This window comes from Piliocolobus tephrosceles, chromosome 2 (assembly GCF_002776525.5).
Source record: "Piliocolobus tephrosceles isolate RC106 chromosome 2, ASM277652v3, whole genome shotgun sequence".
NCBI lineage: Eukaryota > Metazoa > Chordata > Mammalia > Primates > Cercopithecidae > Piliocolobus > Piliocolobus tephrosceles.
The window spans coordinates 53,656,400-53,683,244 of NC_045435.1; the positions used below are offsets into that span (position 1 = coordinate 53,656,400).

Consider the following 26,845-nt stretch of genomic DNA (forward strand, 5'->3'; position numbering starts at 1 on the left):
TTCTGCCTCCTATACTGGAATAAAAGCTCCCTGAAAGCAAAGACCTTGCCTGTGTTCTCTGGCTCAGCACAGACACTGGCCCAGTGCAGCTCACTTGTCATTCACTTGTTGAGTAAATAAATGAGTGATAGAGTACATGATTAAATGAGTGTATGCACTTAGTTGCTGGCATTATTAAAATTTTCTCATTGGTCACATTCTCAGAGAAGTCACAAAGTATCTCCAAGGTTGTTGCCTTTTTTATTAACCTGTAAAAAGAGGGCATTGCTTACCCTGACTATCTGCAAGGCTGATATGGATGGAGATCAAGTAGAATAACATAAACATATACAAGTGTTTTGTTATGTGCCTAGCATGATATAAGGCAATAGGTATTTAAGGTAAAGGAAGAACAATGCTTTATATGAAAACAAAGGAAAGATGGACTATGTAAGTCATGGAGGAACCTGACTTTTCTTTCTTTTTACTTTTTTTTTAAACGAAGGCCAAAAGTAGGATCAGTCACCACTATCAACAAAAACAACCACAACAATGGCACCTAAACCCATTGGGCACCTTCTATCCCTACCAGGTATTGCTCTATTTAATTCTTGTGAATGAACCCATATAGTAGGGACTCTGCTTTACAGATGAGGGGATGGGAAAGACCGTTAGGAATGTCTGAGTAACTTGCCCACGGTGACATGGTAACAGAAACAGCTGGGATTCAAACCCAGGGAATCTGACTCAAGTCTTAACTTCTTTCATGAACAAATTAGTGAGACTGAAGCAGGCAGCTTGAATACTGTGTTTCTACACCAGTGAGGCTGTATTTAAAGCCAGCACCCAGCTTTCAGTGCCCAGGATGGTAAACAATAAATACTATTTGAGGACGAGAATGCAAAAATTAGCAGCCTCCATATGTGTTCGCCCACATACCTGGATCTCCTCTTCACAGAATCAGGGAGACAAAGTTAGAATAGCTCTAGAAATTTTTTATCTGGAGATATATACATATATTTGATATTTATTTTGTGATCACATTTTATTCTGTAGAAAAATAAATATGATGCTGCACATACTATAAAAACCTAAAATGCTTTTAGTATCCATATTTCTCTTTGGTGGGTGGGGGTGGTGGGGAGAAAGCCTCTATTGCTAGAAACTCTTCTAAAGAAGGCTATATTCTACTCTAACTTGCTTGATGATACTTGATAAGTCATTCCACAACTCTTTCTTATACCTACTAAAATGACTCTAAGCATCCAATTTATAATACTTCTATTGCTTATAAGAGGCATTTTGTTTACAAGAACTGTTGCTGAGAAGACGCATATGCATTAATTTCCCTAGTTCAGGAATTCCTTCTCATTAACCACCAAGCCTGACAGACTTTCTGAATATGGAAAGGCCATAACTCCCAATTTTAAAGACGTTGCCTGTTGGAGTTACTGAGAAAGAAATGACACACAGCTCAAATAATTATGGCTTCTAGCATTTATGGAAAGAGCTTTGCCTGAATACTCCTGGGCTTTCTAGTTGGTGTTCCACTGCTTGGCTTGCTTCGGCACAGAATTAAACACTGTTGCCGTGGGTAATGTAAAGTGCTGTGTGGCAAACTGAGGGAGTGTGCTCTGAATTAAAATGGCATTCAGTAGAGACCCCTTTTTATGCTTTGAAGAGTTGGTGGCTGAAGGAAAAATTTATTTACTGCAGGGTCCATCTATAAACCTCTATTTCATAAGGCTGAAGATATCCAGTCTCCATTTGGGCATCTGGTCAAGATTTGGGAAAATGAGGTTTGTGAGTGAAATCAACGATCTGGCTTGCCATCCATCTACTTTGCTTGTACTTCGGTTAGTGTCATATGGTAATATTCTAACATATTAATATATCAACAAATGTGCCTTTTATTTCTTCCCCACCATTTATTTTCTAACCATGGTAGTTTCAGAACTCTTCTTCATTGCTTTTGGGAAGGATGGTTATAATAAAACACAGAAGAACAATGGAAGCAAAAAGAAAATAATAATAATAAATAAAGGACTGATATTTGTGCTCTAAAAGCCACTGTTACGTGGTCAGTACTTGGCTGTCTGCTTCAAAAATACTGAAGTATTCAGGACATGAAGTATATGCCATACGCACACACACACACACACACACACAAATGGAAGGATATGAATGGATCTAAATTAGTCTCCTCTCCCAGCCTATTACCAAGACATTCAGGAGTGACTGATGAGAAGGGAGAAACTAACGGGGTATGTAAAAGTTAAATGCTGGTATAAGCTCCTGAAGAGCTCCTAGGCTCTGCAGAGCCAGTCAGTACAGGTGCCACTAGGCACATGTGGCTGTTTACATTTTAAATAATTTAAAAAGTCTGTTCCTTAGTTGCATTAGTCATGTTTCAAATTCTCAGTAGTTGGATAATAAAATATTTCTGTCATTGTAAAAGGTCCCGTTGGGCAAGGCTGGTCTAAAGCAAGGAATCATTTGTTTACTGTCCATTTGTTTATATATTTTGGCTGCCTTGTGTTATGGGAACAGAGTAGTTGTGTCAGAAACAGCCTGACCCATAATGCCTCAAATATTTACTACCTGCCCTTGAGAGGGAAAATTCACTGACCTGATCTAAAGGGACAGATACTGAGCAAAAGTTGTATTGCTATGGCCCTATTTTGGGGGGGTTTGAGACAAGGTCTCACTCTGTCACCCAGGCTACAGTGCAGGCAGTGGCGTGATCACAGCTCACTGCAGCCTCAACTACCTAGGCTCAAGTGATCCTTCCATCTCAGCCTCCCAATGTAAGTAGCTGGGACCACAGATATGTGTCACCACTTCTGGCTATTTTTTTTTTACTGTCTGTAGAGACAGAGTCTTGCTATGTTGCCCAGGATTTGGCCTTATTTTTTAAAAATACAGTATTAAAAAATATATTTTACTTCTTTAAAACAAAAACAAAAAACTGAAGAGCTCCTAGGCTTTAGAACCTCCAGCAACCGATCGAGACCATCCTGGCTAACACTGTGAAACCCCGTCTCTACTAAAAAATACAAAAAACTAGCCGGGCGAGGTGGTGGGCGCCTGTAGTCCCAGCTACTCGGGAGGCTGAGGCAGGAGAATGGCGTAAACCTGGGAGGCGGAGCTTGCAGTGAGCTGAGATCCGGCCACTGCACTCCAGCCTGGGGAACAGAGCGAGACTCCGTCTCAAAAAAAAAAAAAAAAAAAAAAAAAGAACCTCCAGCAACCATGGTCACAGGAAGGACCTGGAGGTCATCGAAACCATGGTTGTACCTGGAGAAGCCCTGAGGTCGGGACCAAGAATCCATGTGGCAGTAGCCCTCACATCTTCACTCCTAAGGGCAGGAAAGGCCAAGGTGCATTCCCGGAGATGGATTCATGGCTAGTGAAAAATCATGCATGCCAAAGGCTCAGAGCAAAGCCTCACAAATAATTTTCAAGTCCTGGACTTTAAAAGAATTTCTTTACAACTAAGGTCTAGGCCTATGGACCATGGGAAATAAGGGGTTCTAAAAAGATTAAATTTCTACAAAACACTGGGATGGAGGTTCAAAAAACAAAGTGAAGTTGTAGAAAATAACCAAAAGTTCAATTTTTTGCACCAGTAATTTTATGATTTGAGATTTGTACCTATTACAATACACAGCCATACAGAAGGCTATGCTAATTACTGCCCTCAGAATCAAGCATTGTCTAATCATCTTGCTTATCTTCTCTCAGAATTATCCAGTGGAATAATTGGCAATCAACATTGGTGGCGATATGCTTCCCTTGAAAAGAGGTTACATTTTTGTTCTTAAATGCCTTTAAAAATTTATTGATTTTTAAATAATACAAGAAGATAAACTTTCATATTTCAGTGACTTAAAAGCAAACCCATAGAGTTAGTATGACACTTACTATGATTTAATGTTACACTAAAGTCTATTTTTAACAATTATACATGAAAAACTAAAGTCTAGAAATATAATTACCTTTTATGGGCACGGAATTTTTATTCAATAGCTTACATTCCAAAAAGGATTTAAAGGGGTTTCCCAAAAACAATGAGGATTGTAGATGTGACATTCAGACCATTTTAACTTGAAGAATCCTATGTTAATTGGTATTCCATGTATCTAAATGTTATTAACAAACTTACCCAATCAGTTGCTGTAGAATGCCTTACTAAATCCTCAAAGCCATAGACCTTAGCCTTTCTGTGAGGATTTACTATTTAACACTCATTTTTAAATAAATTAATTAATTAACAGGCAAAAATTCTTAATAATTTGACACATTTCCAGTTCCCACAATTAGAAACAAGCCATTTATGGAGGTATGTAGGGGAAGATTTAAGGGTGATGGTAGCAAGAGAGATGTCAACCAAGACTCCAATATTTGGAGATGAGTCAGAGAACCAAAAATTTAACAAAGAACCACATTAACACTATAAAAAAGGATGAATTCGTGTCCTTTGCAGGGACATGGATGCAGCTGGAAACCATCATTCTCAGCAAACTATCACAAGAACAGAAAACCAAACACTGCATGTTCTCACTCATAGGTGGGAACTGAACAATGAGTCACTTGTACTCCGGAAGGGGAAGATCACACACCGGGGCCTATCATGGGGAGGGGGGATGGGGGAGGGATTGCATTGGGAGTTATACCTGATGTAAAGGACGAGTTGATGGGTGCTGATGAGTTGATGGGTGCAGCACACCAACATGGCACAAGTATACTTATGTAACAAACCTGTACATTATGCACATATACCCTAGAACTTACAGTATAATAATAATAATAAATTAAAAAAAAACACATCATCCTATGCATGCTCACAGAGATTAAATCATAATTAATCTGTGGCAAGCCTCTATTTAAGAAAGCACAAAGGTGTAAAAATACATTTGACGTTGCTGCTTATCAAAAATGTTTCAAAAAAGTCTTAGAGTACCAAAGGGTTAGACATTAGTTATCTATAACATTGTGTTGTGGATTCATCAATCATGTTAAGTAAATTAGGTGCTGCAATAAAACATCTTTGTGACAATTAAAGGTCAACTCAGAATAGAATAATAAAATGACAGTGAGCATAAAAACGAATCATATAATCATCAATTATTTCTTCACATATATTCTGAGCGCTTGACTTTAAGTGTAATTCCTTTGTCTTGATAGTCTTGTTAACGAATTATATAGGCTCTAATGAGCCTGGGTCCTGGTGAAAATAAAAGACTTAAGAAATACGTGGTTTATTCATTAACAGCATTTATCAACAGGCTTTTTGTTAGCTCCACTGAAAAGAGGACTTAAACTGTTAGCTCTGAGAAGTGAAGTGTAAAGAAAAACACAGCTTAAGAATTCTGACCTTCCGAAATGTAGACATTTATCAGAGTATGCTCTTTAGCCCTTGATATCTTTCCACAGTAAGCAGGGGTTGATTAGGGACACAAATCAAAACTGAATTTGCTTATTGTGTGACTTGAAAGCACTAGCAATGAAATATAAAGGCTTGTTCCAAAAAATGTATGTCACCAATTTATTCATCTTCTGTCATCTCAAAAGAAAAACAAATCTCTGAACGTTAAATTGTCCCATCATCAGATGATGGATTTGTAAATACTGAGTTCCTGCTTTTCAGCAAGGAGGTAACTCTAATGAATCAGTATTCACCAAGTGGCATTTCAGAGAACGGTGATATTAGTTAGACAAATGTTGTGGATAAGTCATGAGTTATGACTGATAAGTCATAAGATGTTTCCCAGTCATAGACAAACATATTCAGGTTCTCAGAACCTCCTTCTGAGTTTAAAACATGAATTTGGGAGCTAAAATATTTGATGCTATTAGACATGTAAGGATACAGCTTCTCAGAAGAAGATGAGCAAACTTTGGGATATGAGATGTTGAGTGTTACAATCTTGGGGATGCCATTAGCTATGTAAGGATACAGCTCTTCAGAAGAAAATGAGCAAACTTTGGGATATGATGCTCTCTATAATGCAGCATGTGTCCAAGTGTCACTGGGCCTTGGACACACACTCTGTGTTAAAGCACCGAAATCCCTTAAGCCTTGAGCTTCATGTTTCACTCATAGCATAACATGGTATGATGCCTGTCTGTGAACTCTTTGATACTCAATACTCCACTCTATAGTGTGCACCCCAGTAAAAACTCTTGTCTATATTTACGTACTTGTTTTCTTATTGGAGTTGATATACATTCTGATCTCTAAGGAGTGATACAGACAAAAAGATCTTCATGAATTCCTCACAGGCCACTGAATTCAACCCAGAACAGCAGAAAATTTCCATTGTTAGTTACTACTATGTGCTAGTAAAATTTCAGACCCTTTATTTAAATTATCTCATTTAATCTACTCAACAATTTTGAATGTAAAGTTTTACTAGTCTCACTTCAAAAATAAGAAATGACTTTGAGAGGTAGAAACACGTTATCTAAGCTGTCACAGGCATGTGTGGTTAGGGATGTCCTTAGAACCGAAGCTTAGACATTTTTGATTCCAAAACCAATGGTTTCTTAACCACTGTGGTATAATGTTCCTGACCCCAAGATGGCCTCAATCTCTTTTTACAGTGATATCACCTCATTTGTGTAATGTTCCTTATTTCGTTGACCCTTAGTATTTCCACTGAAACTTATTATTCCCAAAGAGGTCATACTCTAAACTGGTATTTGTGCCAGCAGCATCCTGGCAAGTCTCAAGGGTGAACACAGTCAGCTGGTGGGCTGTGGGTACGGGAACATAAATACAACCCAGAAAAAAAATCACATCTAATCCTTCTGCCTGCAAATGATAAATGGTATGTGGCAAACTCTCCAGAAGAGACGACTGTGTGTATAGCTAGCACTGTCTCCATGAGAAAACGTAGCTCTTCTATGAAGTAGCATGAACCGCATTAATGCCTGTCAAATGGAAGTTGTGTTTTCTGTGATAGCTTGGACAACCACATACTTGCTGAACTGCTTTCGCGCTGAGTGGTGACAGCCAACATATCCCACAAGCAGGATGGCTCACTGCGAATGCTTTATCTATATCAATGGTTATTAGACTACTCCAAAGGAAGGTAAGAGGAAGAATGTCTAGCTCTCAGATTGTCACATCCTGGGATTTGGTATCAAGGAAAGTGGGAATGTTCTTGAAATACTAAAGAATGTGATAAAACCCCTTGCTTGGAGGAGACTTTAAGTGAACATGGATAATTTACAGAAATAAAGATTACATAGTTGTTCAGGTCATTTTCTGTAAGAATTCATGCACATCTAGCCCCAAGTAAAATTATGAAGTATAAACAGCTCACCTCATGTTTCTTAATGAGTATTTTTCAATAATTATTATTCCTCTCATGACTTCGTATTTTCTTATGATTTTAGAACTCATGGTTATACTCTGACCTCAGGAATTTGCTCTCTCCAGATAGTATGGGTCTCATTCCTCATCTTTAAAACTTGTCAAATTGCTGATTCGGTGTTGGTGTACTTGCAGCTAATATATAACAAATACAGTTTAGTATGGCTAAGGAGGCTACCCAGCCCAAAAGAAAAAAAAAGGTTTACATTTTATTTTGTGCTCACATCTTAAGAGTGAATGTTATATGAATAAGACTTCCTTTTTCCTTAGCAGAGCCAAGTCAGAGAGAGAGCTCTGTGAAGGGGGCTATGTTCTACAGTCCTCCGATAAAAACATTCATTGTATTCACAGCACAGATCTTCAGTGCCAGACTACTCAGACAGTCTGCTCATCTGGGTGCCCTTTCTAACACGCCTGTCCTAGTGTTTTAAAATCTAGTTACCAAAGCATGTAACCAGGTTACCTTTCCCACTGATTCTTCACTTCCAAATTGAAGAATACTTAAATGTAAAGATTTTTTAAATAGTATTTTTTGGAATACTATCAAAGAAAGATGTACGTATGGTTGGATTTGGAAAAAGGAAGGACAAGAAAAACAAATAAAATATGACCACCATATCAATAGGTGGAAGAGTAACAGATATGATAATGGTAACAATATCTACCTCCGTTCCGTATGGTACAGCTCATCACAAAGAAAAGTGACGAGGAAGGAAAAAGGAAGGTGAGAATATACAAATAATTTAGGTACACTGATAATTTAGTGCATGTGATTACAAATATTCACATGGAAGAAGCATGTTAGTTAGGAAGACACAAACACTTCTATTTCCATTTTTGTAAGGTAGAGGCTTGCATAATGACATTACTAGTTTGTATAAACCCAAATTCTCAATGATCAGCCTGAGGCATGGCTCCAGATAAAACAGCCTGTGTTTAAGCTCATAAAAGTCAGAGGTATGGCCTCAGATTGGGACAATCCTAACGTCCATCAATCGATTCCACCTTCCAGACACTCTACAGAACACCAAATGTCAGAAAGAACCCAGGAAAACTGTTTTCAATCATCTACATACTTCTGGTGCACTTGAATGTACCCTGTCATATAGACAAATTATCCAGATGTCAAGGTAACTTTTTCAGTTTCCACTTGAAAGCTTTGTGTTGCCTAGGTTGCGTCAGTATTAAATTAATATTTTCCCTTTTCCCCCACTATTCTAGGGACCATATCTCTGAATTATTGTTATACGGCATGTTCTGGAGAACATGGTTAATCTGATATTCCAGTTGACTGAATGATGCCTTTAATATATGTATCATACCAATTTTATAGTGTTATTTTTATTCATGTTTCTGGTCATATCTTGTTCATTTCTCCTTTTTCACAGAAAACTCCTTGAGACTACATTTAAGCACCCTCAAAGACTTCATGGTGTTCCTGATACTATGTATTACATGATTAATAGATGCTTGTTGAGTGGATTAATCTACAACATGTGGGTGACCGGTATTCAAACAGCTACATTATATAGATAGACTAGAGACAGAACTGCGTCCCACATGAATGTGTGTTTCTTGATCGTGCATAAGATATTTTAGCCTTATTACCTTATTATACTTGAAGGTCATCATTACAAATTGTAAAAGCTGCTATTTAAAGAGGTCTAGTTGATAAGATAGTAGATCATGTCATACCCTTGTGTAACACCCTTCCATGGTTACCACTGCTCTAAGGATAAAAGTCAAGTCCCACATACATCCTAAAATGACTTAGTTCTGGACCATCTCTCTATACCTGCAGCCTTGGCTCACACATTCTCTCCATTCTGTGTACTTCAGTCATGTTTTTTTCTGTTTTTCACATCCTCAGAAACACAAAAATTCCTCCTACTGCAAGCCATTTGCCATGTTTAATCAGAATTCTCCAACTTATTTTCCTTCCCTAACCAGCCAATGTCCATTACCTCATTTTATCTTGACTCAAGTATCATTCTCTCAAAAGGGTCTTTTGAGACAGCTTCTACCTTCAACATGAGTAAACTTCCTTAGTTACAGGCCCTCATAACACTCAGAACATGGACTGCAGTTTGTAATTAAGAATTCGTTCGCAGGCCGGGCGCAGTGGCTCACGCCTGTAATCCCAGCACTTTGGGAGGCCGAGGCGGGAGGATCACAAGGTCAGATCGAGACCACGGTGAAACCCCGTCTCTACGAAAAATACAAAAGATTAGCCGGGCGCGGTGGCGGGCGCCTGTAGTCCCAGCTACCCGGGAGGCTGAGGCAGGAGAATGGCTTGAACCCAGGAGGTGGAGCTTGCAGTGAGCCAAGATCACACCACCACACTCCAGCCTGGTGGACAGAGCGAGACTCCGTCTCAAAAAAAAGAATTCGTTCGCAAGATCACTGAATAAAGTCAAATTCCTTCCACTAGACTCTGGACAACATAGAAAGAGGATTCTCACTTAGTTTGCTCACCACCAGATCCCCAGTGCCTAGCACAGTGCACAGCAGAAAGGAGTCACTCAGTAAATATTTGTGAGTGAATAAACGAATGAATGTGTGATTTTTCTTCTGACTTATTCACAGATATTTTTCATTTGCAAGGTTATATATAAGGAGCTGTGAATATTTTGAACAATGGGTAACTCATTAACTTAGACGTTAATGAAAATCATTTGGGATTTTCATTATTCTAAACCCAATCACTCTGTTTCCTTAATCAAGTATACTGTCCATGGTAACAGTTAAATCTGGCAATGGCATGGGATTTGTCAGAGATTTTTGTCTATGTGAAAATTACTTCATCCCCCTGGCTGAAACTGAACAAGAGAATTCAAACAACATGACCCCTTCTGAATTCGAGGAATCACTGAAAATGTCAATTACTGCTAGATAGACAGGCAGAAAAGAATACATTCTTGCCTGTACATCTTTTGTCCTGCAAGACGTATGCTCCTGTTCCATTTTCTGAACAGTCTAGTAAAATTTAATTTACTTTTTCAATTTGTTTCCAGCCAAGCTTCCTTCTGTCAGCTATGCAGACACTTCGGCGCTAGCCACGTAGAGTAATAGGAGAAGGACAATGAGAATTAAATTACCTGTGCATTTGCGATCTGTGTCTTCTTTTTTTGACCCACTAATCGTCAACTTGCAGTTGAAGTTTTCCTCCCAGTATTCAGCAAACCATACATTTCTTCTGTTGTTTTCAAGGGTACGGGATGTAAAGTAGGCATCAAACCCTAAACAGAGTTAAATGAAAAGGTCAGTGCTTGCAGGGCACTGCTGGCACATTCAGAAATAAAAATAAAAGTGACTTTTTTTCTTTGTTTCAGTGAACTGGATCCCCTTGTGTGTCAACCAAAAAAAAAAAAAAAAAAAATTAACAGAAAGAGGAAAAATATTCTAATTGCATTAATCTGTGACTAAATTCCTAGTTCAATCTGACAGGTAGGTAGTTACTAGCATAATTTCCATTTGTAGGTGAGAAAACAGAGAGTTATAAGAAATAGTAACATGCCTAAGGTCACCCATTACGCCACATTCTGCATCCCTAATCGTGTTAGCTCCTGATCCATGAATATTATTTTAAGAACCTCCTTTCACTTAGCAATATCCCATTATGTAATTGACTTTCTAGTCAAATTAGAAGGAAAAGTTTTTGAAGAGGTTGCAGGTGAACTGACTCCAATATAAATCTCAATCCAATGTATAAAGAGTATCCAGATAAGCAGGATCGAGGAGGCCAGGGAACTCTCTAGCTTCCTCTTTAGGACAGTGTGACTTTAAATATTCGTATGGGGTCATAAGGTCTTGCAAGAGTCAGAGTGGAAAAAGAGTTTGGAATCAGTGTCCCTAGGCTCAAATCCCAAATCTATGAATCTCACTCAGTCATGGACCCATGAGCAGGCACACACTTAACCTATCCGATTTTCCTTCAATCCACTAGCAGCAACGAAGACTACACCATCTCCTTCCCCCACAGTGTCTTGTTTGTGGCCATGGGAAAACTCTGGAAACTTACAAAGTTGAGTTCTATGATCAAGAACCATAGGGAAAAAAATGGACCTACTTTCAGAATACTTAAATTATTCAAAGTTTTCCCTTACCTGTAAGGCCTTAAAAATGGAATAATCATTACAATTACAAAAATAAGAAGTATTTTATGTACATTTTCTCATAAAATGTCACATTAGCCAAAGGAAGTGGGTAGTCTCAGATCCATACTCTAAAGTTTAAAATGAAGGCTTAGAGAAGAATTTGGACCCACATCTGCCTAATTCCAGACCCTGGTTTCTGACACCCATGCTATGGGGCAGTGAGTCTCACATTTTGGTGGGCATTGCAATCACTTGGAGAGCTGATAAAGAATACAGGGTCCAGCTCATTGAGGTAGGCAGTATCTGAGTCTTGTTATTTTTTTTTTCAAGTTCCCCAGCAGATTCTCTTAGCCACCAATGGTCAACAACTACTGCTATGAAGCTCTTCCATGGCCCACTTACCAAGCCACTTCCTCTCTTTCTCTACTAGATGCCCCATCACCAACTTACTGTATCAGCTATTGATTCCACAGGGCAACTGGGTGGTTCGACAGGTAGAAGAGCAAAAACAATCATGCGTTCAGCTATTGGAATGGATAAGTCAATCAAAACGGTAAAACCCACTACATAGTCTGACAGTTCTGAGCCAAAGCCACTTTCAAAAAACGAAGCTCCTCTCAGACAATTCAAAGCAGCAGAAGCAGAGGTCAAATGGATATTATTCTATTTAGTTACTTCTTGCTGACTTGCCTCTTCTTAGCTGAGTCAGATTCTTTCAGGATCTAAGAGTCTGTTTATTCTTCTAGCTAGGGAAAAACATAAATTAAGTCTTGAAGTTTGCTTCTATTCCATTTTGCTCACAAAGAATAAAATTGTCCATGAGAGACTTAAGTTTTTAAGAGAGATCTTGTTGTAGCCATGTATTTACAATGCCTTGGAATATACTTGGCAGCTCTCTGGGTTAGGCACACACTATAGCTTTTCTTTATTAATGGCTATGGAGCTTCTGATACAGAATGGTTTAAAGTTTTCCCTCTGGCTGAAGTCACCAAGCCATCACTCTTGGTCTGTCATTATAGTTCCTGCAATCTAAAGATTCTACCTATCTTGTTTGAGGAATAGACTGTCCAATACAAGATATACAGTTACCAAGGTGGAGCAGAGGGAAAGTCAGGGGTAGAAGCAAAAATTAGAATAACTCTATTAATATTATTATGTGTGTGTGTGTGTGTGTGTGTTTGTGTGTGTGTTTGTGTGTGTGTGTGTGTGTGTGTGTGTGTGTCATAGTGAATTGAGATTTTCTTCCAAACTTTCTACTAGAGCCAAGAAGAAAAGTAATCTGGACACATATCCCATTACTATTAAATTGTCAGAGTATTAAATGTAAACCAAGGCACCAAGACCAGAGTTTTAGGTCACTGGAAAGAGAATCAGAGTCATGTAAAAGGAGATCATTCTTTTATATGGGGCAGATGGTATTTTTATTATGAAATTGTTCCTTTTATTAGACAGATAAATTTAATTTCAAAAATTAATCTCCAGGTGCCTCTGAAGCAAATGCCCCATCAGTTACATGTTGAGCAATATTCCTGTAATCTTGAAAGTAAACTTAGAACAACATAGAGAAAATGAAATGGACTTTATCTGGTGTTAAGACTATACCAATCTGGCTCTTTCCTCTTTTAACTGGGTTGCTGCCCTCAAACCCTCCTTGAAATTGGTGGTTGAGACAAGAGAGTACAAAACAATAGAAACATAATTTATCCCAGGTATCGTGTTTGGTAAGTGACCTTTCCAGGTAAGAGAGAGAGAAAAAGCTCTTGCAAGTGTGCGGTATGAAGGGAAGCCTATCAGAACGTCAAGAGGGGGTCAGAGGACCCAGTTGCCTACTCTGCCAGGATAATGGGAGCTGACAGATATTGATGGCGCTTCCTGTGACATCAGAAAGTGACCAGGAGTCCTGACGGCTGCCTTCTCAACATTATTCATGTGTTGGAGATCAGAACATCCCTGTTAGCCTAGGTGCCAGGGGGTACCCAAGGCTTCATTTTACCAGCCTATAAACAGGGAGTCTGCTTTCTTCTTAGGAAGAATGGCCCAATGATTCAGAAAAATAAAGCTCCTACCACATCATAGGCATATGACACTAATAGAATCAGTGAATGAAGCAATTAATAAAAAGAACAAAAGGAAATGACAACGGGGGAGAGAGAAAGAGAGAGAAAAGAGAGAGGAGAAAGAGAAAAGGAAAAGAGGTGATGTAGGGAAGGGGAGGGAAGGGGAGGGAAGGGGAGAGGAGGGGAGAGAAGACAGAAGAAAGAGGCATTGATTAGGGTGAGAAACAGGGAATTCCCTGTTTCTGATAGTGCAAATAAGTATAAAAATTTTGAAAAATAGGTCAGCATTATCTATTAACATTATTAATATGCATTCTTAAAGACCAGCCATTCTACTGCTAGGTACATACACTAGAAAGTTTACACACATGCACCACAATATACATTCAAGAATGCGTAGCGTGGTAATATCTGTAATAACTAAATCTGAAACAACCCAAAGGCCTATGAAATACACAGAAAAAAAGTGCTGTTCACAAAAACACGTATGAATCTCATAACAAATGTACAAACCAGGAACGAAAAAATGCATTCAGTATCATTTACGTCACACAAAGTTCAAAACTGGGCAAAAATAAGCCACATTGTTTAATGAGGCAGTCATATGTGGTTCAACTACAAAGAAAAACATTGAAAGTATTACAGTAAAAGTAGGATATTCTAAAAAAAATAGATTATTTCTGGTGGTACAAGAGAGGAGACAGACATATGGTGGACAGAAACAGTGCTGGGGCATCTATTGTTCTGCTAGTATTCTTGACTGGGTGGTAACGTTATAACTATTTTTAAACCCTACATAGTTGTTTCATGCCCTTTTATATTTCTATAACATAACCTGTGGCAGTGATTTAAATTTGGCACTTAAAAAAGTCCATGTCCTAACTCCCAAACTTGTGAATATGACATTATTTGAAAAATATATTAATATTGTATAGCAATAAGTTACATCACAAATAAAATTAATTTAGGGATTTCTTGATGGGATGATCCTGGATTATTCATGAGGGCTGTAAATCCAATGACAAGAGTCCTCATAAGATACATACAGAAGAGAGACACACAGAATGTGAGAAGGAGATGTGAAGATGAACACAGATGGGGTATTGCAGCCACAAGCCCAGGAATGCTTGGAACCAGGAAATGCTACTCTGCCTAGAGCCTTCAGAGTGTGGTGGCCCCAGCTGAAATTTTGACTTTGGATTTCTGGCCCCCAAAACCATAAGATAATACATTTCTGTTGTTTTAAAGAACCAAATTTGTAGTCATTTTTCATGTTATCCTTAGGAAAGGAATACACCTTAGTAAATAAAATATCCTGTTGTGGTATACCTTACTAGCTTCTCTTTGGTCCAAATGATAACACTGTTCTCAGAGGTCACAAAGTGGTGGCTTATAGGGCATATTTAACATATAGACTTGTCTTGTCCTTTCTGTTTTGCCACAAAATGTGTGTGTGTTTGTGTGTGGTGATTTTATGTGTATTTGTGTTTGTGTGTGTGTGTGTGTGTGTGTGTGTGTGTATATACACACACACACACACACTTTTTTTTTTTTTTTTTTTTTTTTGAGGCAGGATCTTTTTCTGTCCCCAGGCTGGAGTGCAATGGCTCAAACATGGCACACTGCAGCTTCAACCCGCCAGGCTCAAGTGATTCTCCCACCTCAGCCTCCCGGGTAGCCGGGACCACAGGTGGGCACCACCATGCCTGGATAATTTTTGTAATTTTTTTTTTTTTTTTTTTTTGCAGATATAGGGTCTCATCATGTTTTGCAGGCTAGTCTCACATCCTTGGGCTCAAACAATCCACCTGCTTCAGCCTCCTACAGTATTGGGATTACAGGTGTGAGCCACCATGCCCAGCCCCAAAATATTTTTAAAACCAACTTTAAACCCAGAAGATTTTACTTGAAAATCCAGATTCCTAGTTTTGCTTATAAAGTTAGAAGATCTAGTAACACTGTCCCCCAACTCCATGTGTTCAAAAAATAGCTATTCCCTTTAGGTAGGCCTGAGCTCTTCTGCTTATACTATTTCCTCACCATCCGACTGCCTTTAACCTGGGCTACATTGAGATGTACGTGGTTGTCAGGGTAGACACGAGCTTCCCACCACTGAGAAACGCATCTCTCTAATGTTCTTTTGCTGCAATTTGAGTAATCTAAAAACTTCACTGAAATGAGAAATACTATTTCAGGCCCATAAGAATATATCCTTGAAAAAGCTACTAAAAAAAGAGAAGTTGGCCAGGCGCGGTGGCTCAAGCCTGTCATCCCAGCACTTTGGGAGGCTGAGGTGGGCAGATCACAAGGTCAGGAGATCGAGATCATCCTGTCCAACACGGTGAAACCCTGTCCCTACCAAAAATACAAAAAATTAGCCAGGCATGGGGGCATGTGCCTGTAATCCCAGCTACTTGGGAGGCTGAGGAAGGAGAACTGCTTGAACCCAGGAGGCAGAGGTTACAGTGAGCCGAGATCCTGCCATTGCACTCTAGCCTGGGCAACAGAGCGAAACTCCATCTTTAAAAAAACCAAAAAAACAGAACAAAACAAACAAACAAACAAAACAGAGAAGTTAGGAAAGTAGCAGGATATTCTCTCTCTTTTTTGGGGGGAGGTGTGGTTACCTATTTAATTTTGCACATTTTCACTGTGTCTCTAAGTGGTTATTGTTGGTGTATATAAAGACAGATGATCTCTCTGTGTAAGTTTTGAGAAACTTAGACTGGTTAGCCCAATATCTATCTAAGAACAAGTGATACCTTTCCATTTATCAGGGCTTTTGTCTTTCAGGAAAAGTTGAAGGTTTCACATATGTCAATTCCCTTCAAGTTAATTTATAGATTTTATGTGATCTCAATAAAAATACAAACTTTTCTTGCCTAGAGATAGACAAGTTGCTTTTAAAGTTCATATGGAAAAATATCAGAACCAAGAGAATGCTGAAAAAGAAAAGCAAGTAGTTTGGGGGAAGCAAGTGAAAAAAAGGAGAGGAAGCGCCAGAAGATTTTAAATTCAGATTTAAATTCACTATTATTGAAAAAGAGTAGGTCTGGCACATAAAGAGATCAATTTATCATTGGAACAGAACAGAAAGTACAGAACTAGACCCAATTACACATGGGAATTTAATGTAGTGCAGAGTAAAGGTAGTATTTCAAATAATTAGCGAAACAATGAGCTTTTAATAATCATCTAACAAACAGCAACCAGTTGGATATTTAGAAAATGATCAAGTTGAATCTTAGCTGGGAATTTAACATAAAATCCCACAAGAAATATGAGGAAGCACTGCATGGATTCAACCACAGCAGGCGCATTTGGATTTTCTGTCTGCAAAATGGGGAGTTTTGCATGATTGTAGAAATTGGCTGTTCTGCACCCTTGACTCTATGCCATGTGCTGTGTTCTCAGGACATGTTCCGCAGGTAGCCCCGCTAGCACTTGTGCAGTGTTACAGGTGTTAGTTTTTTGTCTGCCTCTCTTGAGAATCTTTGAGGTCCTGGAGGCCAGAGACTGTGTGTCACTCAGCTCTCCTTCCCCATTCCAGTTCCTATCAATATTAACTGATGTAAATGGAAGTTAAAGACATGTAAATCAGCTTGGCTAGAAGATCATTACTGATCTAATGAGAGGAGTCTAGGCTCTCAGATGCACTCACAAATTATTTGGTGTGTCTACTGATGAGAGAGGTGGAAACCAGCCATTATTTTTGAGAAAACAAATAAGAATTATTGCAACAAAAATTATTCCACAAAGAACAAAAATCTCACGGGAAGTGTTTATGGATGAGGTACAGGAAATAATGTCTGCAATGTTATTGCACAAAATGTCTCCAAAGGGCTGTTGCATGTTATATGTCAGAGTGCCTGCCATTTTTTATTCCTTTAAACTGCTTGGGAAACAGAAGGACATTTATGTAATCTGAATATACTTATATGGGAATAAATATAGATATAAACAATACATATTAAATTGATAGTTTAATGGCTAAAAGCAGATTCTGAAACTAGAATTCTAGGGTTCAATTCTGAGCTTCGACACTTGCTAGCTAGATGACCTTGAGCAAATGGGCTAACCAGTCTAAGTTCCTCAATTGATAAAATGGGGATGATGATAATATAGACTTCATAGAATTGTTGTAACTATTGGATGTGCTAATAATATATGTAGTTTTTAGAGCAGTGTCTAGCATGTAAGTGTGTAAATGTAAGCTAACTTAATAGAAAATTATCTCAGACACACACGTAAGGTGAGGAAAAGAGAGAGAGAAAGAACAATAACAAAACATTTAAGAAACTTTGTACTTTAACACTAGGAACTATGCATGAAATATTCAGCTCTTAAAAGCCTCACTTTGCAGTCAGATAGACCTGAATTTGAATCCTGCCTCTGCCAACTACTGGCTATCTAATTTCACTTGTCTTATGCTAAGTCTATCACTTACATTTCTGCCACTTTTGTTTTGCTATCAAACTGTACATTTTAATGTGCTTATCATTTCATTCATTCATTCATTTCTTCACATATTCCAAATAAGACTTAAAGTGGCACCTACTTTTCCTCATCTATAAATTAAGGACAGTAGTACCTACCTTACAGATGATTTTTAAAATTTTCAATATGAAGGATAAACCAACATTTTTGAAATTGTTCAGTAAATGCAAGTTGCTTTCCTTTTGTTAAGGTAAGCAGTTTTAATATCAGTTTCAGGCACTGTAATATAACAACCCTCTACACTTGAAAGCCTCTTCTCATTTTCCTATGCTATGTGCAGTCATGTGAGCTTAATGGCCCACATATATATTGTTTTGAGGCTGCTCAGGATGCACAAAGTCAGTAGAGATGAAAAATAAAATGATCATCCCTCTAGTGGATGATTTAGGAGGTGAGACTTGAAGAGACATCCAGCTGGAGGCCACAGGCTGCTTCCATAGGGTGTGGAATGGGTGATAAATAAGCACACGATGGAGTCTCCTGCTATTCTTCTTTCAACTCCACCTCATGGCAATGCCAACTTGAACCCCTGCCTTAATGGTTAAATGTTCTGTGCAGAAATGTGGTAAGGGTTTTACTCAAGAGCACTGATCCCTCACAGGTATTACAACATTACTTCCTGGCTTGGGTTTTTATTGTTGTCGGTATAATTTCTTGTCTTTCTAATCTCTTGCCTTTCTACCCTTACCCTTCCTCCTTCCATACTATGTTGTTTTAATGACATCCCATATTTTCATGTATTTTTCCCTCTAATAACAATGAGTGTTAATTGTCACATTAAATTGTGCAATCTTGACTGAAATACATATTGGCACTTGCCAAAATATATCCAAAGCCATAAAAATTGTGCAAACTTTTTGATCTAGCAATATGTTTCAAGGTATTTATCCTAATGGAAAAAAGATATGCATTTTTGAAAAGGCATTTAAAGGACTAGGTGATTTTAAAAAATTATTAATTTTACCAGATATGGGAATAGCATAGTGATGTAAAGAATAGGTTCCCATCAGTTAGAGATACATTCTAAAATATTTTAGTTAAGAAGACATAATGTCTCAGATTTGATCTAAAATGCCCCATCACAACAAAAATTCAGGAGAGAAAGTTAAAGCCTGATAGCAAAATATTGATAATGCTTGAAACTGGGTTTTCAATTCACATGAGTTGATTATATGATTCTATTTTTATGTATGTTTAGTAATTTTTATGATATATTCTTTTAAAAGTAGTTATAAGGGTAATAATTTGAGCACTTTTTAGAACAATGAAAATGTAAAACCACTGCAAATGTCCCCAAAACACAAGATTAAATACACATTTTGAGGTACTATGCAGCCATCAGACTACAGAAAGTTTTCAAAAGTGTACGCTATGAGCCGAAATAATTTGTGTTTGTATGTTATATTTTAAAAGTTAAAAATACTTCGATAATATGACTATTACATATAATATTACATATATAATATTCATTACATTATCTGATACCAAAGTCAATAGTAACATGAATGTCAATAATGTGAATATGTCAATAGTAATAACCCACTGTTGACATATTACATGATGTGATAACCTACTGCTGATATTAGATGATGTGATGAATAAATGATGAGTGATATTTTATTTTTAGCTCATTCATGTTTTTTAATTCCTTATACATCTATAAAGCAAAACACAGATATATGCAACATAAAACAAAAAATATGTATATGAAATATATATCTCTCCAAAATAAATGCCCATTCAATACAATATTCAGTCTTTTGCAAATTTTCAAATTTTCAAATTTTGTAGAAGAGCCGTTATTCTCCAAGATAAGTTAATTCCTATTTCTAAACACATCTAATTTTTACAAATGTAATCTATTGGGCCTGTCCTCAGAATGCTACAGGGTACAGCCCATTTGAGCTCCTGTATGGATGCTCCTTTTTATTAGGCCCCAGTCTCGTTCCAAACAACAGACCAACTTGGACTGTGCCCCAAAAAACTTGTCATCCCTACTATGTTCTGTCTAGTCATACTCCTATTCGCCATTCTCAACTACTCATAAATGCCCTGCTGTTGTTTACACTGCCAGTTTACACTGTTTCTCCAAGCCATCACAGTTGATATCTCCTGGGGCTATCCCCAAACCGCCAGTCTTAACTCCCTCTTAGAGTGGATAGATGATCTTTGCTGGCAGGGCACCCTTCAATACTTTCACCCTGATGAAGTTCTATTCTTTACTTTTATACTCACTCTTATTCTCATTCCCATTCTTATGCCACCCTCTACCTCTCCCCAGCTATCTCCACCACACTATCAACCTTACTCACTCTCTCCTAGCCGTTTCTACTCCCTCCTTAGTGAACAATTGCTGGCTTTGTATTTCCCTTTCTTCCTATGCCTAAACAGCTGTCCCCGCCTTACATACAGACTGGGCAACATCTCCTGTCTCCCTACACCTCCAAACTGCCTTTAACAGCCCTCACCTTTACCCTCCTGAAGAACTTCTTTACTTTCTAGACAGGTCCAGCAAGACCTCCCCAAACATTTCACATCAGCAAGCTGCCGCCCTCCTCCACACTTACTTAAAAAACCTTTCTCCTTATATCTACTCTACTTTCCCCATATTTGGATCCCTCACAACACAAACTACTATTCCTGTGGCGCTCCTTTATGTATCTCTTCACAAAGACCCAGTGGAATTCCCCTAGGTAACCTTTCACCTTCTTGATGTTCCTTCACTCTTCATCTCCAAAGCCCAACTATACACATCACTGAAACAATTGGAGACTTCCAGCTCCGTATTACAGATAAGCCCTTTATCAATACAGGCAAACTTAAAAACATTAAAATTATTGCTTAGGAAGACACTTACCCTGTATTTCACTCCATCCTTGACTACCTTCCCCTTGCTCATCAGACTTTCTGCCCAGGCCCTCTTCTTGTTTACTTACACCCAGTCCTGTAAATAACACTGAAAGGTTGCTTGTACTCACTCAGTGTTTTCTCATACACCATGAAAAGTGAACCTCCCCCTCTGCGTGGTTACCCCATCAGTCCCCATTACAACCTCTGATGGCTGCCGCCCTAGCTGGATCCCTAGGAGTCTAGGTACAGGACACCCCTTCCAGCACTCCTTCTCACCTTTTTACTTTGCATTTCCAGTTTTGCCTCGCACAAGGTCTCTTCTTCCTCTATGGCTCCTCCACCTACATGTGTCTACCTGCTACTTGGACAGGCACGTGCACACTAGTTTTCCTTACTCCCAAAATTCAATTTGCAAATGGGACCGAAGAGCTTCCTGTTCCCCTCATGACACTGACACAACAAAAAAAGTTATTCCACTAATTCCCTTGCTTGTCAGTTTAGGACTTTCTGCCTCCACTATTGCTCTTGGTACTGGAATAACAGGCATTTCAACCTCTGTCACGACCTTCTGTAGCCTCTCTAATGACTTCTCTGCTAGCATCACAGACATATCACAAACTTTATCTGTCCTCCAGGCCCAAGTTGACTCTTTAGCTGCATTGTCCTCCAAAACCGCCAAGGCCTTGAGTTACTCACTGCTGGAAAAGGAGGACTCTGTATATTTTTAAATGAAGAGTGTTATTTTTACTTACATCAATCTGGCCTGGTGTATGACAACATAAAAAAACTCAAGGATAGAGCCCCAAAACTCACCAACCAAGCAAGTAATTATGCTGAATCCCCTTGGGAACTCTCTAATTGGATGTCCTGGGTCCTCCCAATTCTTAGTCCTTTAATACTTGTTTTTCTCCTTCTCTTATTTGGACCTTGGGTCTTCCGTTTAGTTTCTCAATTCATCCAAAACCATATCCAGGCCATCACCAATCACTCTATGTGACAAATGCTCCTTCTAACAACCCTACAGTATCACCCCTTACCACAAAATCTTCCTTCAGTTTAATCTCTCCCACTCTAGGTTCCCACACTGCCCCAATCCTGCTCGAAGCAGCCCTGAGAAACATCATCCATTATCAATCCATGCCGCTCCCCAAAAAGTTTCGCTACCCCAACACTTCAATACTATGTTATGTTACTTTTCTTATTAATATAAGAAGGCAGGGATGTCAGGCCTCTGAGCCCAAGCTAAGCCATCATATCCCCTGTGACCTGCATGTATACATCCAGATGGCCTGAAACAAGTGAAGAATCACAAAAGAAGTGAAAATGGCTGGTTCCTGCCTTAACTGATGACATTCCACCATTGTGATTTGTTCCTGCCCCACCTTACCTGAGCAATTAACCTTGTGAAATTCCTTCTCCTGGCTCAGAAGCTACCCCACTGAGCACCTTGTGACTCCCTGCCCCTGTGGGCAAGAGAACAACCCCCTTTGACTGTAATTTTCCACTCTCCACCCAAATCCTTTAAAACGGCCTCACCCCTATCTCCCTTTGCAGACTCTCTTTTCAGACTCAGCCCGCCTGCACCCAGGTGATTAAAAAGCTTTATTGCTCACACAGTCTGTTTGGTGGTCTTTTCACATGGATGTGCATGAAAGGTATAGTAAATATACTCATGTCACCAATCCCTATATCTACAACCATAGCAGACATCAATAATCAATTTTGAATCTTCCCAATACAAAGAAACATGTTTGAGTTGATGAATATGCTAATTACTGATTGATCACTAAATATAATGTGTACCAAAATATCACTATGTACCCCAAAATATGTACAAGTATTATGTGTCAATTATACAAATAAATAATAAAATAATAATCAATCATGATAATCAGTCTTAACAAACCTGGTCTTCAGCCTCTTTCTAGCTTAGTGTCTTAAAAAGCTAATATTCTTCTGACTTTTTAAAATATACTACTTATATACTATCCTTGATATGACACATTTTCAAGAAATTCTTCCTGAAAATTTACTATATATAAAGTGGTATTTTCAGATAGAAACATTTAAATTAATTAGTGGCAATACAATATCCTACTGTGTAGGTGACTACTATGCCCAGAGCTTTGGTCTAAATACTTCGCATGGATTTTAGCTATTGAACATAAATGTACTGTTCTCTGGATCTCGTATAAGTTCCAGTTCAATATGCTTACTTGGAAGACACCAAAGAAAAACACATGATGCTTTAGCTTGATATAATATGTTCAGTATCTTCATAAAAGAAATATGGTAGGTGTTAGAGATTGTGTATCAAGAAAACCAAGACCAACAGGGTGTGTTGTGAACATTTTTTATTGCTTGTATATAGAGTGTCTTTGGCTTAATCTTGTTTGCATTAATTTTTTGTTTTATGTAGGACTCAAAAGAGTTCAGAACTTTCTATGATCTCCACCTAGGCCTACAAGAGGCTTCCTGGTGGAAGAGATGGACAAGATCTTAAAGGGAGAGTATTTGGAACAAACAGTTATTTCTCTATGCTAAATTCCACGGAGCACACATCTTGGTATTGTACTCCTGCTGCCAACAATGGTTGAAAACTTACCGTAGGATTGGTAGATTCCAAGGCACTATATTTTTAAACTCCTTTTTATAAAAGCCATGCCTCAAAGGATCAGTCATCCACCAAAATTTCTTTTCTCTGTTCCCTGAACTCCAATACCTCATCTTAATTTCTATTTCTTTCTCAACTTCCAGGAAGAAGCCTAATGGTTAGTTCCCAGAAAGGCTGTCAGCCTAATTAACTAGTTGCAGAAGATCATGGGAAATCTAAACCAATCACCAAGAATCTACTAGGGAATTCCCAAGTGAGATCTGACTTTCTTAGAAGACAGCCTTTAGATTACAAGAGGAGTGCTTGCCAAGACCTGATGCCTACCTACAAATGCTCCCCTCCAGGAGAGTGCTATAACAATCCACAACTACTGATTTGGATAGAGCCCCTCTTTCTAGGAACTTATCCCTGACATAGAGGAAGTATATGCAGAATACTTATGTCCACAACAGTTTACACCCTGGTCTACACACTGGAATCAGGTATAGTAGAATTTTTTAAATTACCTTTGCTTGGACTCCAAACCAGACCAGCTAAATCAAAGATTCTACTGCTGGGCCTGAGCATCCATGTTTTTAGCTTCCCAAGTGATTCAGACACGCTGTTAGGGTTAAGAATATCTACTGTATATGATTATGCAATTTCATCACTCATATATCCATTTTACACACAGCCTTGGAAGAGCCATCTGAGGAGTACCAGAAACATGAGAGACCAGGTCCCCTTAATTTGAGCGTATCTATCTATTTATCTATCTACACACACACACATATTCTTATATACATACACACACATATATTCACATATATACACACGTATATTCTTATATATACAAATATATTCACATATATACATATATATAACACATATATATTCTCATCTATGCATTCTTGTATGTGTGTATATATGTAAAAATGTGTGTGTGTGTGTCTATATATATCGGAATTACTCAGATAATATCACATGTTCAGATGTCTTTGAAAACAATCAAATGATGGACATATATTTGCCATAGTTGGCTGAATCTTGTTGCCATTCTTTGAATATCACCATTTATTATATGAAAGCTTTCCAAGATTTAATGAGTAATATTCTGCTATATAGAGATTATACATATGATTATTTCAGCTTGATGTCATCCTAATGAATGTAGGGTGAAATTTATGTTTCCATAGATTGTGGATATTGTGTCTATACATACAATTATACAGTTATACAATTATACAATTATACAGTTGTAATATATAATTTTTTCAGAAATGTCTAAGGAGGAATATTTTTAGGAATTACAGTAAATTATAATCACTTTCATGTGTATATAACTGTCCAAGCATCATAATCTTACAGAATAATGTATTTAATGCATATAAATTATCAATCAATTCAGCAAATGGGACCTACCCATTTTTCCAGGCAATGACAGAAAGAAAGCCAGACAAACTTGTCAGAGAATCATTCTGCATCGTGGAAGCTTCACATTTTATTTTTAATAACTATAGAAGGACCATGTTGCCTGGTTACCATCTTCATTTTGTACTCTGATCTAAAAATGTCTCAGCAGCCAGAAGTTTTCAGTGAGCTCAACATAGAAACTTATATAATCAAACATCTATAACAATTCAAAAGGAATTTTATCAAAATGATATTTCATTTTCTTCCTAATCACAGATTCAGCTACCACCTAATGATTGAGGGGAAAATAAAGCAAGTTTTTGAAGGAAAGACTTCTCATATGCAGGTCTGAGAGGGGAAAAAGAATCTTAAAAAAAGAAAAGGAAAACAAAACTCAAAGAAAATGATACCAGTGTCCCAAATGCGTGACCACTTAGTATTTGAATTCCCATGAGAATATAAATCAAAAGAAGAAATGTTTCGGACACCTAGAAAAACTTACAATATTTTACAATTTCACGTCAAAGGTCATTTTTATTTGCAGGTATTTTCAGATTTGAGAAGAACGGTCCAACGTTCTAAAACATGCTATTTTGGTGTATGTTATTTCTCCATGTCTTTCTGGCATATTGATTAAGATATCATATTTGCAGAAGTGTGAAAATAAGATGAGAATAGATGGCTCATGTAAATATCTTCATGCAGGATCAAGTTCAAGCAGCAAACTCAGATTATATTCATTCTCTCACCACCGGAGTTACTAAGACATTTCTGAGAGGGAGACATTGCATTAGGTGCAATAATAGGAAAGGTGAATTGCCCTCACCTCTGACCTCTTACACTTTTAGACAACTACAACTTGTTTTCTAGGAAATCACTTACATGTTTACAGGTTTGTAATGGGTACCAACTGACTGGGTTGGGAGTGAGCACCTAACCTTATCTGTGCTAACAGATTCTCTTCCTTGGTAACTTGAAACTGGAAATAGTGAATTCCTATCAACCAGGACTGCTCACTTTAATAGAAGAGATATAAACTCAGGAGTTGCTGATAGCAGCCACATAGACTGAGAAGTAGAAAAATTCAGTTTGCATGGAGAGATGAGTCAATTAGAGTCCTAGAATGAAAAGACATGGAGGGAGAAAAGAGTCTTATATTTTTAACAATGTTCAAGTACCTGGTTCCAATCTGTTTCTAAAGCCCTGATATATTACTTGCTTTTGGATTCTATAAGACATCCACTTATTCTTATAATAAATCAACACCCCTCCGTTTTTACCTTAGGCAAATCCCAATGTTTGTCTGTCATTGGCAACTGTAAGGGTCATAACTAATACTGATGCGGGGATAAGTCAGATATGGATCCTGCTCTCAGGGAGATGGCCAAGAAGTAGGACATACACATATAGTTTTAACAGAGAGGGAAGAGATTCAGAAGTTATAGAGATGCAATGATGGAAGTTTCATACTAAGAAGCAAACATTCCTGACTCTGAATAAGGTGAGTTCAGAAAGCTTTTGGAGGCAGTGATATTCAGTATATTTGGAAATTGTTTAAAATTATGACTAATGCTTTTTTTTTCTTTCAAAGTTTTTTTCTAGGTAATTGGTGTTGCAGAAATATAACTTCAATTTGCTGCCAGATTGGTTCAGACACAGAAATCCTTGCTTTTATCTCAACGTGGAGTGTTATTAGTAGGAGTACTTCATGCTCTATATTTTAGAGAGAGCAATGGGATGGACTTGGAATTCAAGCCGTATGGCAACATCATAAATATGGTCTTGCCTCGGACATGATGTTTCCAATAACAAAAAGTGGTCAACACTGTTTGCACTGTAGCCCTACTGACAACTTTCTGTTCCTCTAAGGAGCAGGCAGCGCACTGAGCCCCAGATGAGAGTTTTATGATAGTTACTGGCAGGGCCTGTGCTTGATACCTGGGTTAGCAATAGTATAGAAAGAAAATACAGTCTCATT

General features: G+C 38.1%; 1 protein-coding gene across 2 annotated transcripts in view; it reads right to left on the reverse strand.

The window, feature by feature from the left end:
* Positions 1–26,845, reverse strand: part of GRM7 (glutamate metabotropic receptor 7) — an 880,316-nt gene that overhangs the window by 321,839 nt on the left and 531,632 nt on the right. For both annotated transcript variants that reach the window (XM_023218573.2, XM_023218571.1), the window contains exon 5: positions 10,459–10,599. In XM_023218573.2, coding sequence (XP_023074341.1) covers positions 10,459–10,599 — 141 coding nt within the window. The remainder of the gene's footprint in view (positions 1–10,458; positions 10,600–26,845) is intronic.